The sequence below is a fragment of the Eptatretus burgeri genome, chromosome 16, assembly GCF_056783735.1.
Source record: "Eptatretus burgeri isolate ZD-2024b chromosome 16, Ebu_testis_v1, whole genome shotgun sequence".
NCBI lineage: Eukaryota > Metazoa > Chordata > Myxini > Myxiniformes > Myxinidae > Eptatretus > Eptatretus burgeri.
The window spans coordinates 40,048,611-40,065,805 of NC_140976.1; the positions used below are offsets into that span (position 1 = coordinate 40,048,611).

The window sequence follows — 17,195 nt, forward strand, 5'->3', positions numbered from 1 at the left end:
TCGTGGCAGCGGCAGAGTGTGGCAGCGGCAGAGTGTGGCAGCGGCAGTGTGTGTCGGCAGGGCAGAGTGAGTCGAGCCATCGGTGTGGCAGGGAGTGGAGTCGGATGGCGAAGGCATCGAGTTGGGTTCTGCAGTCGGCTGAGGAGAGTTGTGGAAAGAGGCCAAGGAGCTCGGGTCCGAGGCGAGAAGGACGGCGGTCGGCGACGAGGTCGCGGTGTGAGATCGCTCGTCGCGGGACCCAAGCCAGCCAGCCATTCTCCTCCCCCAGGGCATCAACAATTCCCCTTTCCCCCGCGCTGAGATAGTGCAAAAAGGGGGCCCGTTCCCACCCAACTCCAAACGTCGTGCCAACGAAACCCGTCAAGGAGCACGGAGTCGGGGCACAGCCACATCTGCGGCTCGTCCTCCAACGCGTCACGAGGACGCGGGTAGGACCCCCCGGTCTCGCGGACCTGGCCGCTCCTTCAGGTCACGCGCGCATATTGGCCTCCAGGCCCGTCTGCCCCCTTGTTTATGAGGGTGGCTTCTTTCCTTTGCTTTTGAGTAAATGTGTGTTGGCGCCGTCTGTAAAGTAGAACTGTATAAGTGTTGCCGTGTGTGCGCGTAGTCGGTAGTAACTCTGCGTCGTTGTTTCTTTTGTTTTAACTGCTACATGTGCATTTTGACTGTTTGGCTGTATATGTGTGCTTTCCGTGTGTCGCATAATTAATGTACATTGTGTGAATTGTTTTCCCGTTTCGCTTCGTCTTTTCTTTATTGACCCTCCATCCTGCTTCACGTAAAGGGTTCATAGTGGGCTTAATACGCCCGATAATTAATCGGAACCGTCGAGGCGACGATAACACCGCTCTGTTATCACTGTAGCACGGAACGGACCACTTAAGCGGTTTGTGTCCGGAGTCGGCCTGTGGCGTGGTGCGATCGCCCGGTCGACCATTCGCGCAGATACTTAGGTAGATCGAATTTGGCGAGCGACCCTATCCTGCGCGGGTGGGCAATTGGCACGATCGTGGCGAGGTTAAACCCCCACCCGTAACTAGCTCCCGGTGTTGGTCCGAGAGGGTCACGACTGAATTGTCCGTCAGTGGGCGACGTGCCGTGATCCGAGTTACGTGGTCGTCCGCACGCCGGCGGGTGCGAATTTGCAACAATATCCTTCCAGTAACCTCCTCCTGCTTAAACTCCCAAAATCTCGTCCCACCATACACCTGAACTGTTCTTTTCCTCTTTTTCACTGGCTTGTGGAACTGTCCTTCAGTCATCTGGTCCCACTCTTCCCTCCTGGTACTCCAGAAACAACACCATGTCATGTCATTACCCATCCGTTGCCATGATCTCTCCAACCCCCATGAACCCTGCCTAACCCAACCCTCTGGCTTGCAGGTTCGTGTTTCCTCCACTCTTCTTCCTCCTTTTTAAAATTTATTTTATTTTTGTTTCCGTTTTCCTGTAAGTTCATTCCTCTGGTTGTAGCCCCACGGTCAGTCTGCCCCACCCCCTTTTTTACCCTTCGTCACCTCACTCTTCCAAAGAACCATGAGAGAGAAAAAAATATATGTATATATGCGTGTATCCAGAGGGTTAGCCCCTACCTGGACGGATGGCCAAGCATTTCTCCCTTGGAGGCCGACAGCCGAGATTCTCGGAGATTAATGGCACGCGTGCGAAATAAATGCTAGGCGCTTCACCAGGGCGGGAGCGCAGCACAGGGGTTTTACTCTTGAACCCACGACGGATACACGGACACAAGCAAATGAAATAAATCGTGATTTATTAAACAGAAAATCAACAATTGTCATGAGAATGGATCGAGACATGAGGTAATCTGCAGCCTAAATTCCTATTTGAGGCACCCCCGCACTCAGACGCACTCCCCAGACACACACACAGACAAGGGGTCATATATAATAAAGAAATCCCTTTTCGTTCCTTCACTTAGCAAAGTCCAGGTGATCTTTTTTTGCTGAGGAAGTGTGCTCAGACCGTGCAGTCGCTGTGTGGGTAGCCTTGCACCAAAAATGGTGCCATGCCGCTCTCTTGCAGCAGGAAACGTGCGTCAGGTAATTTGTGAAGCAATATTCGATATCAAGGCTCCCGAACCGTGGTGTAGCTTCTTCGTCGACCGCGCTTGCCGATCCTGCACCCTGCAGAATGGCGCCGCTCCCTTCGGTGATGTACACGAGGCTTTGGGGTCCATCTCTCACGACCACCCAAGAGTCAATGGTCAGCGTCTTGCTCAGCATGCTGCAAATTCACGCAGCACAAACATGATAATCGTGCAGCCTTCGTCATGCCGAGAGGAGAGCCAAGTGAGATCCTCTGACTCACGCGGCTTCTCTCACGCTCTTCTTCATGCGTCGGAGAAAAGCCAGCCGTAATGCCCTGCTCTTTCGACCACCGATCCTGCCTCTCTCGCTTCTGTCCTGCTTCAAACCTTCATTTCTGACCGTGTCTGTCTCCTCCTGCAATGACCTGCCTCCTCGTTCTCTTGCCGAGACACGCTCTGATTTCCCTGATCGCTTCCCTCACACCAAACTCCACTTGTGTGTTCGCTCCTCTGACTCGCGTGTCCTCTGATTTAACATCGTCCCTCTCGTGCTCCTCCTCCTACTCATGTCGTACTCGTCAACTGTCAGCCTCAGGGGTGTGACTTCGCCCACCGCCAACTTTGGAGGTCTTGAATTACTCTTGCCTGCTTGGTCCTACAGCTCGGCTGTAATGGTGGTTGTGGTTAGAAAAACATAATTCCTTCATGGCTGGCTTGTAAATGTAAAAACGTAAGAATAGGTCACAAGGGGCAATTACGTAGTGGGGGAAATTATCCTTAATCCCTACCTAACACCGCACTATTTCCCCGTCTGGTGACGAGTAACACAAGCTCACCGTTTCCCTACTTTGTTTACATCGGGATGTCTCCTACACGTCCACGGGCCAAGCAACTCTATACGATCCTATCTTTCCTATGAAATTCCTCCATCTACCCCACAAACATAACAATATACATACACTTGCAAGGCCAAAATTTCCATCTATATTCTTCAAAGTTCAAAAAAGAAAAACAAACTTGTATTATGTGGCCACTTTTACTTGGCTGCAATGTTCATGCAAGGAGCCTGTCCATTCGCTTGTGAGTGAAATGTTGATCCATAATTTTCGATTTGATTTGCCGGCAGGTGAATGCCGATGACGAAAGCTTCCTGTGCACTGTGCCATTCCTCGTGAAATCCTTAAGGGAAGGGCAGTCGTGGATGCATTTTGATCTCGTTCAAGCCCTGGCCACCTTGCTTTTCAACAATGGACATCGATGTGAAAAGGTGTGTGCTTGTAATGCATCGTTTGCTCCATTCATTTGCTTTCACCAAAAGTTGCAGTAATATGATATATATATATATATATATATATATATATATATATATATATATATATATATATATATATATATATATATATATATATATATATATATATATATATATATATACGTGTGTTTTGTGGACTTTATCACGATGGTGAAAGTCAGTTTAACCAGATTTGGTGGTGCAATGGTTCGACCATGTGCTTCAAGTCTGGGCGGTAGGTCGCTCAAAACCCTGGCCCAAGTCATGCTGAAGACTTTTAGAATGGTATGTGCTGTGTCCTTGCATGGCGCTCAGTATTTAAAAGGTGGTGGTGGTCGTATGGCAGCTTGGTTGCCATGGTAGCTATCATTTCTTGAAGTGCGACTGTGTCGCTGATGCGACATAACAGCTCGGAAGGATGACAGGCTGAGTCAACCCCCCTGGTGTATTAATTCAGCTGCCGACGGGGCTTGAACTCAGGACCCTAGGATCCCAAGCCACTACCCTCACCACTGAGCCAACACCAGGCTAGTATTTAAAAGGATAGAGCACAGGCAAACAGCCATGGGTTGGCAACCACTGTGCAGGCTTTGATGGGCATAATGGCCTCCTCCTGCATTGAAGTTCTTTGTTATGGAATGTTTTCTTTTTTCTTTTCCTTTTTGGTGTTGTTACCTCCACCACGGAAGGTGGATGGAGGTTATATTTTCACCGCTGTCTGTTCGTCTGTGAGCAGGATATCTCAAAGTTCGGGACGGAATTTGGTGGGCAGGTTGTGCGAGCGTGACGATGTCATAAGATTTTGGTGAAAATCGGAATGAGAATATATTTTTATTCTTAATTGATTCTTCACCATTGACAGATGGGGCCAAAAATTATTTATATATGTATATATATTTTCTGATATTTCAAAAAGTTCTGGTGGATGAGTTGGGGAAGTGACGAAGACGAGCCGATTCGATTTTGGTTAAGATCTAGCCCAGGGGTCGGGAACGTGTGGCTCGCGAGCCAGGTATGGCTCTTTTGATGATTGCATCTGGCTCGCAGATAAAATTGGAGTTTGAAACTTGGAAAGCCCAATATTTCTCGCAGAAGCTTTACCTATAGTTTGAATGGTGTCGTGCTTCATTCATGTGCAGGGCTGAACTTGGCAGAAGGAGAGAAGAAAAAACACCTCCGAATTGTCTGAAGCGGTTTTTGTTTCGTCCAGTCATGCGGCCGACGCGAGTAGTGATTTCGGTTCCTCCAATGACGTGCCGCCGCCGAGACGCGTCACGGAATTCATCTCGACCAATCACGTGCTGCCGCTGAGGCGACTCGTGATTTCGGTTCCTCCAATGACGTGCCGCCGCCGAGACGCGTCACGGAATTCATCTCGACCAATCACGCGCCACCGCTGAGGCGACAGCATCCCAGAGTCGGCCGGCCGCGCCGCACCTCTCGAGTATGTCAGCCCGTGCGCAGGCCAGCCAGACTCACTTGGGTCAACATCTCCCTCTCTCTCTCATTTGCTCAAAGCTAACCCTTCGACGAAGAAGATGGCGAAAAGAAAAAAAGATGAGGAGTAACGTACATTTCAGGACGAATGGGCCGAAGAATTCGCCTTTGTGGAGAGAGCAGGTTCTGTGGTGTGTCTAATTTGCAATGACAAAATTGCATCGATGAAACGGTCGAATATAAAGCGGCACTTCGACACACGCCATGCTACCTTTGCATCAAAATACCCTGTGGGAGACAGCAGAAAGAAAGCGTGCCAAGAGCTACTGAGCAGGGTGCAAGCCAGCCAGCAGCAACTCCGCGTATGGACCCGGCAAGGTGACTATAATTCTGCTCGCTTTGCTGGATCTTTAGCAATAGTGAGGAACGGAAAACCATTCACAGATGGCGAGGATGCTAAAACGTTCATGCTGGATGTCGCCAATGAACTTTTTGATGATCTTCCGAACAAAGACAAGATAATCAAACGGATACAAGACATGCCTCTGTCGGCAAGAACTGTTCATGATCGTACCATCATGATGGCAAACCAAGTGGAGGAAACGCAAGTGAAGGACATAAATACAGCGCCGTTCTTTTCCCTGGCTTTGGATGAGTCAACAGACGTAAGCCATTTGTCGCAGTTCAGTGTGATTGCAAGATATGCTGCTGGTGATACACTGCGCGAAGAAAGTCTTGCTGTTCTGCCAATAAAAGGGTCCACAAGAGGTGAGTATTTATTCAAGTCTTTCATGGAGTTCGCTCAAGAAAAAAAATCTACGAATGGATAAACTTATCTCGGTGTGTACTGATGGTGCTCCGTGTATGGTTGGGAAAAACAAAGGATTTGTGGCGCTTCTCCGTGAACATGAAAATAGACCCATCCTAAGTTTCCATTGCATTCTACACCAGGAGGCACTTTGTGCTCAGATGTGTGATGGGCAGCTTGGCAAAGTGATGTCGCTGGTCATTCGTGTGATCAACTTTATTGTTGCCCAAGCCTTAAATGCTCGCCAGTTTAAAACACTGCTGGATGAAGTTGGAAATAACTATCACGGTCTGCTTTTGCACAGCAATGTGCGTTGGTTGTCAAGAGGGAAGGTGCTTAGCCGTTTTGCGGCTTGCCTGAACGAAATCCGGACTTTCCTTGAAATGAAAGGGATTGAGCATCCTGAGCTAGCCAAAACTGAGTGGCTCCTCAAGTTTTACTATCTCGTGGATATGACTGAACATCTGAACGAGCTCAACGTGAAAATGCAAGGCATTGGAAATACAGTGTTATCCCTTCAACAAGCCGTGTTTGCTTTTGAAAACAAGCTGGAGCTCTTTATCATGGATCTTGAAACAGGTCGTTTACTACATTTTGAAAAACTGAGACAATTTAAAGATGCATGCACAGCAAGTGAGCCCACTCAAAACTTTGATCTCCACCAGTTAGCTGGCTTCACATCCAGTCTCCTACAGTCATTCAAAGCACGCTTTGGAGAATTTCGTGAGCACACTCGTCTTTTTAAGTTCATCACCCATCCAAACGAGTGTTCACTGAACACAGCCGACCTGAGTTACATTCCTGGTGTCTCCGTCAGAGATTTTGAAGCAGAAGTGGCTGACCTGAAGGCCTCAGACATGTGGGTGAATAAGTTCAAGTCACTGAATGAAGATTTGGAAAGAATCGCACGACAGAAAGCGGAGTTGGTGAGCAAGCACATGTGGACAGAAATGAAAAAACTTCAACCCGAAGACCAGCTGATTATCAAAACTTGGAACGCGCTTCCTGTCACATACCTCACACTGCAGCGTGTGAGTATTGCTGTATTGACCTTGTTTGGATCTACGTATGTCTGTGAGCAGTCATTCTCACATCTTAAAAACATCAAGTCCAACCTACGATCACGTCTAACGGATGAAAGCCTCAACGCTTGCATGAAGCTTAACCTCACCAAGTACCAACCAGACTACAAAGCCATCAGCAAATCCATGCAGCACCAGAAGTCCCATTAATGGTGAGTATCATAACAACATTATTTAAAAGAATAAATTCAGAGGCTTATTATACTCACATTTAGTTGAATTCAGTCTTAAAATATATTATATGGCTCTCACTGAAATAGATTTCCAAATATTTTGCTTTAATGGCTCTCTGAGTCAAAAAGGTTCCCGACCCCTGATCTAGCCTATCGGTGGGCTACAAAATGTAAACCGTTCAGTTTTGTGGAGGTATGCGCCCAACCGAGTGCCATTCTAGTTTTTCTTTTCGACTTTCTCTCTTACAAAAAATAATAATAATAAAAAGGTTGTTTATTTATTTATTTATTTTTAACCATTATTGTTCTCCCAAACTTCTGATCTCTCCTCTCCCCTCTGAATTGTTTGTATTCAATCCAGCTGTTGGCCAACTTGATGGAAGTTTTAAATGGTTTGTTTCTGGAGCTGAGTGAACAATCAGCTGACTGGGAAATTAAAAGGCAGGCCTTGCTATGCATGGCTCACCTGTGCAGCAGGTGAGGTTGGATAAAAGTGAAAATACAATTGCTATTGTAAAAAAAAATTTTTTTTTGTGGACTCTGCGCCACAAATGCATATGATTTGTTCATCTGATTATTTATATTCGTTGTGGTTAAAAAATAAAATAAAAACCAATATCACCCCCAGGGTGACCAGTATCTTGCCAAAATGTGAACATGAGTGACTTATTTATTCAATTAAAGTTACTCAAAAAATAAGGGTTTTTCGACCTTGATGTTTGACCTTTTTTGACCTTGACCTTTATATTTTCGTATGGTTAATGGTATCTCTCCAGGACCGTTGTACATGAAATATCAAGAGATTTTGATAAGAACTGAGGAAATAAAATTTTCATGAAAAATCCGTTTTCTTGTCATGACGTCATAGCGTCAAACTTTTGACAGATCTGGAAACCACTTATCAAGCGCTTTCATATGAGGTATTACTCGATATGGTATTGAAGATTTCAAAATTTGACCTTGGGGTCAAAAACTTTCGACCTCCAGTGCTAACCATGAAGGTCAAGGCCGATCACCACCAAAAATTAATCAGCTGAGCGCCAGACCATGAACTATATTCCCATGAAGTTTGAACACGATCTGATCAAAATTACTCAAAAAATAAGGGTTTTGTCGACTCCCCTGATTTGCGACAAAGTGACCTTGATTGACCTTTGACCTTGACCTTGAAAATTTTATGCGATGAAAGGGACCTCTATAGGACTCTGATATGCGAAGTTACAAAAATTTCCAATGATAACTGTGCTCTGCAGAGTGATGGATACGTGATTACAGACAAACAAAAAAAACATACAAGCTGACTAACATATCTTGCAAAAACTTCGTTTTTGGCAAGATAAACAAAACACTCGGTAAATCTGAGGTTTTTTTTGTTTTTGTTTTTTTTACCTCCGCCACCGAAGGTGGTCGGAGGTTATGTTTTCGCCCTTGTGTGTGTATATCTCATTTGTGAGCAGGATATCTCAAAAAATTGTGGATGGATTTGGACAAAATTTGATGAACAGGTTGGGTATCTGACAAGGACAAATTGATTTCAATTTTGGTGAAGATCCGAATCCAGATCTGGATACTCGAATTTTAAACGTGGTTTTTTATTTATTTATTTATTTTTAAACTATTAAGAGGCCAAAAATGATATGTAGCATATTTCTAAAAGTTGTGCAGGTGACAAGAAGTTGATTAGATTTTGGTTCAGGTCCAGATCCAGAACAATGTCGATATATCATGGATAAGCTTAAGTACATACGAGCCACAAAAACATCAGCAGAGTGTACTTTTTACATGATTTCCAAGAACAATTTAACAGACAATGGATGAAATAACGCAGTGTTTGGAATTTGAATCTAAGATCTGAGAACAATGGGCTGTTTGCTTTGATCAGAACACCAAACAGGCTAACACCTTTTTAAGGGATAATGCAGGATGAGTACTTCATCAAAGGAGGTGAAAAGTGTCATTCCATGTTGTCGGAGGTTTTTCTTTGGTGGCGATCACATCAATATCTCTGCCTCTTCGATCCCACAGCTCTCAGAGAGGGTTGTGCATTCCTGAACCCCAATGGAAATCATGCCTTGGTCACTTCTTCAACACACTAAATATCAACAGACCCTTGATCATCGATGAAGTTATCTACTGCCTGGTAAGCCAATCAGCTAGTCGGTCAGCTGACCATAAATGAAGCTGAGGATACAGGCTGTTAATGTAACTTTTATTATTATTTTTTTTGCATACATAGTTGAGGCTCTTGGAAGAGTTGGTAGTACACTTGGTGTGTGTGTGTGTGTGTGTGTGTGTGTGTGTGTGTGTGTGTGTGTGTGTGTGTGTGTGTGTGTGTGTGTGTGTGTGGTGTGTAGGCCAAGATAGAGGGAGACTTGGATAAGGCATGGGGGACAGGAGATTCCATAGGGTGAACAATGTGGACACGGAGGAAAGACTGGAAATTTGAATGGAATGGTGGGGTGGGGTTAACGGGTGTCAAAAATGCCACGGTTTTGGATTGGGGACAATCTGAGATGGCGGTGAACAGCTGTCTCGAATAACTGGAGAGAAGAAGGAGACTGAAGGGGATGTAGAAGTTGGTTCCAGGGGTGGGGGAAAAGGGAAAACAAATGAGTGAAGGTGAGCAGTGATCCTGGATTTAGGTATTTTCACCAGAATCATGTGAAACCTGAAAGGAGGGGGGGGTGGTGGACAAAGCTTGGAAATAGCAGAAGGTGTAACACCAGAAAGAAATTGGTAGAAGACAGAGACCACTGACCTGTCTGCGAAGGCAAAGTGATAGGCCCATCGACTGATTCATCACGGGAGATTACAATAATCATAAAGGCCTTGGTTTCCATGGCGTCAAGGCTCAGTAAGATGGGAGAGCAGTACTCCACCATGCTGCGGATGAAAGCCTTGAAGGTGGATAGGAGTTCACGTGTGCCAAGGAAGGGCTTTGTATGATGGAAGATGCCCAGGTGGTGGCTGGCTTTGGAGGCCAACTTTGAAATGTGGTTTCCTCAAGAAAGATCATGGCTGATGGTGAGACCCAGGAGTTTGAATGACTGAACTTCCTCAAGAGTGGTGTTAAAAAAAAGTAGATAGGTTTTGCCAGAGGGTCTTTTTGGAGAGGGATGGTGAGAATGTGATATTTGTCAGGATTGAAAGACATATTCCAAGTTTTGGACAAGCTTGCGAGTTTCTTTTTAATAATATTTTTTTCTTTTTTCTTTTTCAAGGCCTGAAGAGAGTAGAGGGATGAGAGATGTTACGGCAGATGGTTGTGTCATCAGCAAATAGAAGATTTTCCAGAGTTAAAGAGATCATGGATTTGGACTGGGCCCAGATCACCACCTGAGGGCACTCTAGCATTGATGGGGAGAGAAGATTAAAGGATTCCGTTGAGTGTCACATGTTGGTTGGGAGAATAGAGGAAGTCAGGAAGCCATGTGTGTAGTTGACCTTGGATTCCATAGGCAGACGGTTTGGAGAGCCAAGGTAGGATGCCAGACACTATTAAAAGCATGAGATATGTCCAGAGACCATCCTGACCTCATGTCTGATATTGAGGGTCTCCATCCATTGTTGGATGAGTAGAAGCAGTATGTCCAAGGTGGAGTGACCTGGTCTGAATCCAAATTGGTGATCTGAGATGAGGTTGGAGAAAAAGAAAGATTTCATATGAACTGCAATGATTAATTTGATGACCTTGCTGATAGGTTTGTTGTCAAAGGGGTCCGTTTTTGCATCTTTTTTGTGTAATGTACTAATGGTGGCTGATTTCCAAGTAGATGGAAGATGACTAATTGCAAATTTCAGGGTGAAAAGAGCAGAAAGAGGATGTGCAATAGCAGGTTTTTAGGACATGTGAGCTGATTCTGTCCGGTCCAGTAGCATAGTCAGTCGGGGCACGGTAATTTGGTCACCGGAAACTTGGTCACAGTAATTCGGTCACGAGGTAATTTGGTCACGGTAATTTGGTCACGGTAATTTGGTCACGGTAATTTGGTCGCGGTAATTTGGTCGCGGTAATTTGGTCGCGGTAATTTGGTCGCGGTAATTTGGTCGCGGTAATTTGGTCGCGGTAATTTGGTCGCGGTAATTTGGTCACGGTAATTTGGTCACGGTAATTTGGTCACGGTAATTTGGTCACGGTAATTTGGTCACGGTAATTTGGTCACGGTAATTTGGTCACGGTAATTTGGTCACGGTAATTTGGTCACGGTAATTTGGTCACGGTAATTTGGTCACGGTAATTTGGTCACGGTAATTTGGTCGCGGTAATTTGGTCGCGGTAATTTGGTCGCGGTAATTTGGTCGCGGTAATTTGGTCGCGGTAATTTGGTCGCGGTAATTTGGTCGCGGTAATTTGGTCGCGGTAATTTGGTCGCGGTAATTTGGTCGCGGTAATTTGGTCGCGGTAATTTGGTCGCGGTAATTTGGTCGCGGTAATTTGGTCGCGGTAATTTGGTCGCGGTAATTTGGTCGCGGTAATTTGGTCGCGGTAATTTGGTCGCGGTAATTTGGTCGCGGTAATTTGGTCGCGGTAATTTGGTCGCGGTAATTTGGTCGCGGTAATTTGGTCACGGTAATTCGGTCACAGTAATTCGGTCACAGTAATTCGGTCACAGTAATTCGGTCACGAGGTAATTTGGTCACAGTTGTGCTGTATCACGTGATTGGGTTTTCGTATATCATGACTCGCCCGCTAGGGGTGGCAGGAATGTACATCAGGACGCGCAATAAAGCGGAGTTGCTGCTAACACTCTTGCTTCTCGTGTTCCACTGCACCTCGAACACCACAACAGTATTATTATTAGTATTATTATTATTATTATTATTTATTATTCACTGCATTTAAGGCCAGTGAGGCCCAAGAGCAGTAATAAACATTTTCATTTCATGGCTGGCGAATCTTATTGGCATTATGACGTATTGACCAAGTTTACTGACGACTATAATGGAATCGGAATTCAAAAGTTGAGAGAGACGGAATCTCTCGGATGTTGTTTGGAATATATATTCTACGAAGATTATCGTAATTTGGACATTCAAGCATTAAATGAAATTCATCTTCGACTATATACGACAAGTCTCAACGATGCTGTTGTAAAATGATTTTATTAATTTTCCCGGAAGATCGTCGATTTTAGATGAATCAGCGCGCGTTCCAGACATCTCTTTACCAGGGCCCGGTGCGGTGATGTGATGTGATGTTCATATATGGTGATGTTCATGCCAATCTTATATGGTCATATGACCTTATATGGTCATATTATATTGTAATGGGACATCATGCGACTTTCCTGGAAATTTGGGTAATGACTTTGAACAACATTGACAGCATATAAATCATCGTTCATTCTTGATTCTCATTGATAAGACAATTATTAAAAGTGTGTCTTTGTGATTCAAATAACGATGGCTACAGCGACGCAGTCTACACGGAATGGATTGAAGTTGTGTCATGAAGGGTACATGTATACCAAGAAAGTTACCTGACCTGACAAAATTTGGTGGAAGTGTGCGAAGAATACTTCTGATCAGTGTCGCGGAGCCATTTCTACCGACTTGAACCATGGTAACATTCAGCCAGGAGGTATCCTGCATAATCATCTGCCATGTGTGGAAAAAGTGGAAGTGGTTAAAGTCAGAGTCGCCATGAAACGGAGGGCAGGTGCAACGAGGGAGAATCCAGGGCAAATTTATCAGGACGAGCTGATTGACTTGCCTGCCGGTGCCCGTCCCTACATGCCACAGCCAGATGTCGTAAAAAGAACGCTCCGTAACCAGCGGCCGGCGCTGCGGGATCCTGCGGGATTGGACCAACTTGGACCATTGCCAGATAATTTGAGAACTACGGTTGGGGGAGAACCTTTCCTGATTTATGACAACGGTGCCAACAATCGCAACAGGGTGCTCGTCTTTTCAAGTCCTCAATGCTTGGAAAAACTTGGTAACGTGGACACGGTTTATATGGACGGTAACTTCGCAACGGCATCAGCCATATTTTTGCAAGTATATTGTGTGCGTATCCCATTCGGCCAAGATAACTTTATTACCGCAGCCTACGCACTTCTACCTAACAGGAGGAGGGTCACGTCCAAGGAATTTCTTACTTCGATTGTTGATGCATGCCAAGGCGTCAACGTAGTCTTCTCTCCTTTACGCACCATGACAGATTTTGAAGACGGCATGATGCGAGCAGTACGAGCTATCCTGGGTGCAAACACCATAACCCAAGGATGCTTCTACCACCTGACACAGAGCACGTGGCGGAAAATACAAGAATTCGGTTTGGCCGCTCAATATCGTCAGGACGACGATCTACAACTTTTTTGTTCGCAAATGGACGGCCTGGCTTTTTTGCCAATTATCGATGTGCCTGCCGGTATGGTACATCTGCGGGCTATCTGTCCTCCAGCAGCCCAACCCCTGATAGACTACTTCGACAGAACCTACGTGTCTGGTGGAAATGGAGTCCAGCCGATCTTTCTTCCACACACATGGAACGTTCATCAACAAACGCTGGATTACAATCCTCGGACCAACAACGTTGTGGAGGGCTGGAACAATAAAATGCGTGTGGCGATGAATTACCACCACCCAACCACGTCCAAAGTTGTAGAATGGTTCAGAAAGGAAGCCGTAGAGGTGGATACTGTCATCGCCCAGGATGCCATCGGGAATGTCAGGAGGAAGCGGGTGAAGCAGGAGTACGTGGAAATGCAGAGACGGCTGGTATCACTTGTTGGTGACCTCCAGGCTGGTAGAAAAGACATTCCCCAGTTCCTTCGTGGAGTTGGCTTCAACATCAAACTGACCAGGAGGCTGGACAATTAGTTGACACTGTCTCATAGAATTACAAAGTTACTCTGAGTAAATTACAGATTTACAAATTAATATTGGTGCAATTCTATGAGACAGTGTATCTCCGCAGTATTAATTTGTAAATTACTGCACTATTAATTTGTAAATCTGTAATTGAGACAACCAGAGACAATAAATGTTAATTTGAAACAATTTAATCTGTTAATAGTGGCACAAATACAAGTTTTATAACAGCATCGTTGAGACTTGTCGTATATAGTCGAAGATGAATTTCATTTAATGCTTGAATGTCCAAATTACGATAATCTTCGTAGAATATATATTCCAAACAACATCCGAGAGATTCCGTCTCTCTCAACTTTTGAATTCCGATTCCATTATAGTCGTCAGTAAACTTGGTCAATACGTCATTATGCCAACAAGATTCGCCGGCCATGAAATGAAAATGTTTATTACTGAAATGAAAATGTTTATTACTGCTCTTGGGCCTTACTGGCTTTAAATGCAGTGAATAATAAATAATTAGTGACCAAATTTCCTGTGACCAAATTACCTACATTCAGCTAGTTGAGGGTTGAAAGAAACTTCACCTTCTAAGGTGCAAATGACAGAGTCTAGGAGCAGTTGGAACCAACAAGGAAGGATTGGTACCAAGAGTGAGAGGTTGGGGACAATATTTTGAAGCGATCTTTTCCCCAACCTCTCACGTGACAATGACTGGTGCTGCCCTGTTAGGCGGAATGTGTGCTTGTGGACAAGGCATGGTTTTTACCGATGCACATAGTGTTTCAAATAAAGAAAAAGTGATTTAAACCTCTGCAAGTGTTGATTAAACTGCCTGGAGCATTCTTATTCAAGAATCAGGACACTTAGGCCATTCCAGGATAGTAAAACCCAACCACGCTCGTCTCGCCACCGGGAGGAAGAAAATCCGAAATGTCAAACTCGCTTCATACGAGGTCCGTCTAAAAAGTAACGGGACTGAGCCTGCTGTGTGCTCCACTTACACAACTTGAATGAACGGGTTGCGTCACAGTCTTTCGCAACATTCCAGCAATCTATATGATTGGTGATGGTTAACTGCGCTTATTGTGATTTTTTTTATTTTTTTATTTTTTTTTTAACAGGTCGTGCTTTACACATTGTCTAGTCTGAGTCGTCGTGCTATGAGTCGTGAGCAGAGAGCCAATGTGAAGTTTCTTGCCAAGCTTAGCAAAACACCTTTCGAATACTTCGAAATGCTGCAGCAAGTCTACGGGGAAGAAATGATGTCACGTACTCATGCATTTGAATGGCACAAGAGGTTCAAAGAGGGACGGGAGGAGGTTGGAGACGATCCACGGTCTGGAAGACCTTCAACAAGCAGAACGGCAGACAACATCGAGCGTGTGAAGCAGATGATTGTGCACGCAGATCGTCAACTCGTGGTCCGGATGATTGCTGAGGAACTTTCCATCAACAATGACACTGTCTGGAGCATTATCACTGAAAATCTCGAAGTGTGCAAAGATGGTCCCCAAGCTGTTGTCCGAGGACCGGAAACAGCAAAGAGTCACTCTGTCTGTCTGTCTCTGTCTGACACTCTGTGTTGGAGCAGATTCGACATCATATTGGTGGCTGGATTACCAACACCTGCGGAGAAGGTGGAAATGTTGTTGTCCAGGAATTCTACATCTTCGCTGTCATCCATTCTGTCTGAAGGTATTCCACCGGATAAGTGCTGACCCTGCTGGGTCGCTCGAACCAGTCATTTCAGACAGACCCCCTTCATCAGCAATCAACGCTGCAGCACCAGCATCCATGGAGAACTCGACATCAAACTTGTCCAAAGGCAAGTGCTATTTGTTGAGTGTAACACGATTCCAGCTCCTGGTCTATCGTATGCAACTCACCAGACCCCAACTAATACCTTGCACACAACCTTCATGTCATCATCCTTCTCCATTGATGTGTCACGGCTGCACATCGACCCCCCCCCCCCCCGCACCCCCCAATGTGTTAATGTGCCCCGTTATGAGCTCGTTCACAAGCCCGTCTCCGGTTACAACTGCTCGGTATCCCATTGTGTATACTGGCCTTAGGTCGCCATCCAGTGGCATTACAACCGAAATCCAATGTACACCCATGCTGTACCCCCGCATATCCCAGGATATACACCACACATCTGGCATCGAAATTTCCAGCGTCGAGCCAGTCAGTTTGGTCGAGACGTCAAGCCAACAATCATGCCAAAAGTGATTCCTGCCATGCACAACCGTGTAAACTGTCATCGAGACTTGAGTTTCAGAGGATTTCTGTTTTTGACGATAAGCCTGAAAAATTCATGCTTTTCAGAACGTGATCAGAGGAGTACCGCTCGCATCTGATGACAGCTTAATGTCGAGGTTAAACATATGGCTGATGGCTCAGAATCCAGAGCTCTCTTTTTTTTTTTCTTTTCTTTTTTTTTTCTTTTCTTTTCTTTGGATGTTGGTGGTGGAAGTGGGGGGTTGGGGGGTGGGGTAGAAAGAGCATGATGTTTATTCTTTATTGTACAAGCGATATAACTCGGCCTTGTTTCTTTGACTCATTTCGATGGAGTAAGAATTTTCTTTTGATCCTCAACCTCAACAGACAATTCAAGCAGCTCTCCAAGGGGTACAAGCTCTCCTCTGCTCTCTGAAGTCATTTCCTTCAACCCAGTTGGTTGATCTAATGGTACTCCTCAAGGTTGGTTGGTTTATTTGTTTATTTTTTTTGCCAGAGTTTAAACAAAGAAAATTGTCTTGTGATTGTTACTGCGTAAGGCTAATCTAGAAGCTGACGCACAGTAAGGCATCCCATTGAATGCTGACAGTTGTCATAATTTCACAAATTGAGTTTTTATGAAAAGGTAAATGACTAAACTTTTACATTGTCATTGCCACTATTTTTGACATGGTGAAAACCAATCAGTTGGTCGTATTTATGCAGGTTATTGTAACGTGACTGGGTCATGGGTGGACCATGGTCACGCTGGAAGTTTGCGTGCTGGAATTGGGAACAATCTTGTGACCCTAATTGGCCCTCTGAATCCCAATTGTTCTTTGCTACGCCGCAGCCCTTCCTGCCAAGGATGGCAGCTTCATGCACCAACTTCATCAGGATGTCACAGTGGCATTTTGTGCAGTACACTTTTCGATAATTTACTCGGGGGAAATTGAAATCGACGGATCCTCAGCAGCACAGGACAAACATAAAATGCGTGCATTCCTGATTACCAAGGATGACCTCAATTATGTTTGTTTTGACAGTGAACCGGCCCAGCAAACTTGCAAGGATTCTTAATCGAGCGGGTCGTTTTGACTTTTATTAAATTTTGTTTTGACTCGAATGGCTCGTAGCGCTTCTTTTGCACGGAAGCACATAAGGCCCATGGGAAAAATAAAACCTTCTTTGTATCAAAATCCCGACTTAATATTTTAAATATCTCATTTTTCTTACCTCAAAGTATTACCATCCTCCATATTCTGTTCTTGCGTATGGCAGCTTGGCTGCGGGGTAGCTATCATTTTCTTGGAGTGTG

The 17,195-nt window shown here is 45.0% G+C and overlaps 1 protein-coding gene across 1 annotated transcript in view; it reads left to right on the top strand.

Annotated features, from left to right (window-relative positions):
* HEATR6 (HEAT repeat containing 6) overlaps positions 1-17,195 on the top strand; it is a 53,962-nt gene that overhangs the window by 1,845 nt on the left and 34,922 nt on the right. Inside the window, exons 3-6 of the mRNA XM_085858667.1 lie at positions 3,174-3,314; positions 7,200-7,315; positions 8,864-8,978; positions 16,265-16,360. Of these exons, the coding sequence (XP_085714793.1) occupies positions 3,174-3,314; positions 7,200-7,315; positions 8,864-8,978; positions 16,265-16,360 (468 nt within the window). The remainder of the gene's footprint in view (positions 1-3,173; positions 3,315-7,199; positions 7,316-8,863; positions 8,979-16,264; positions 16,361-17,195) is intronic.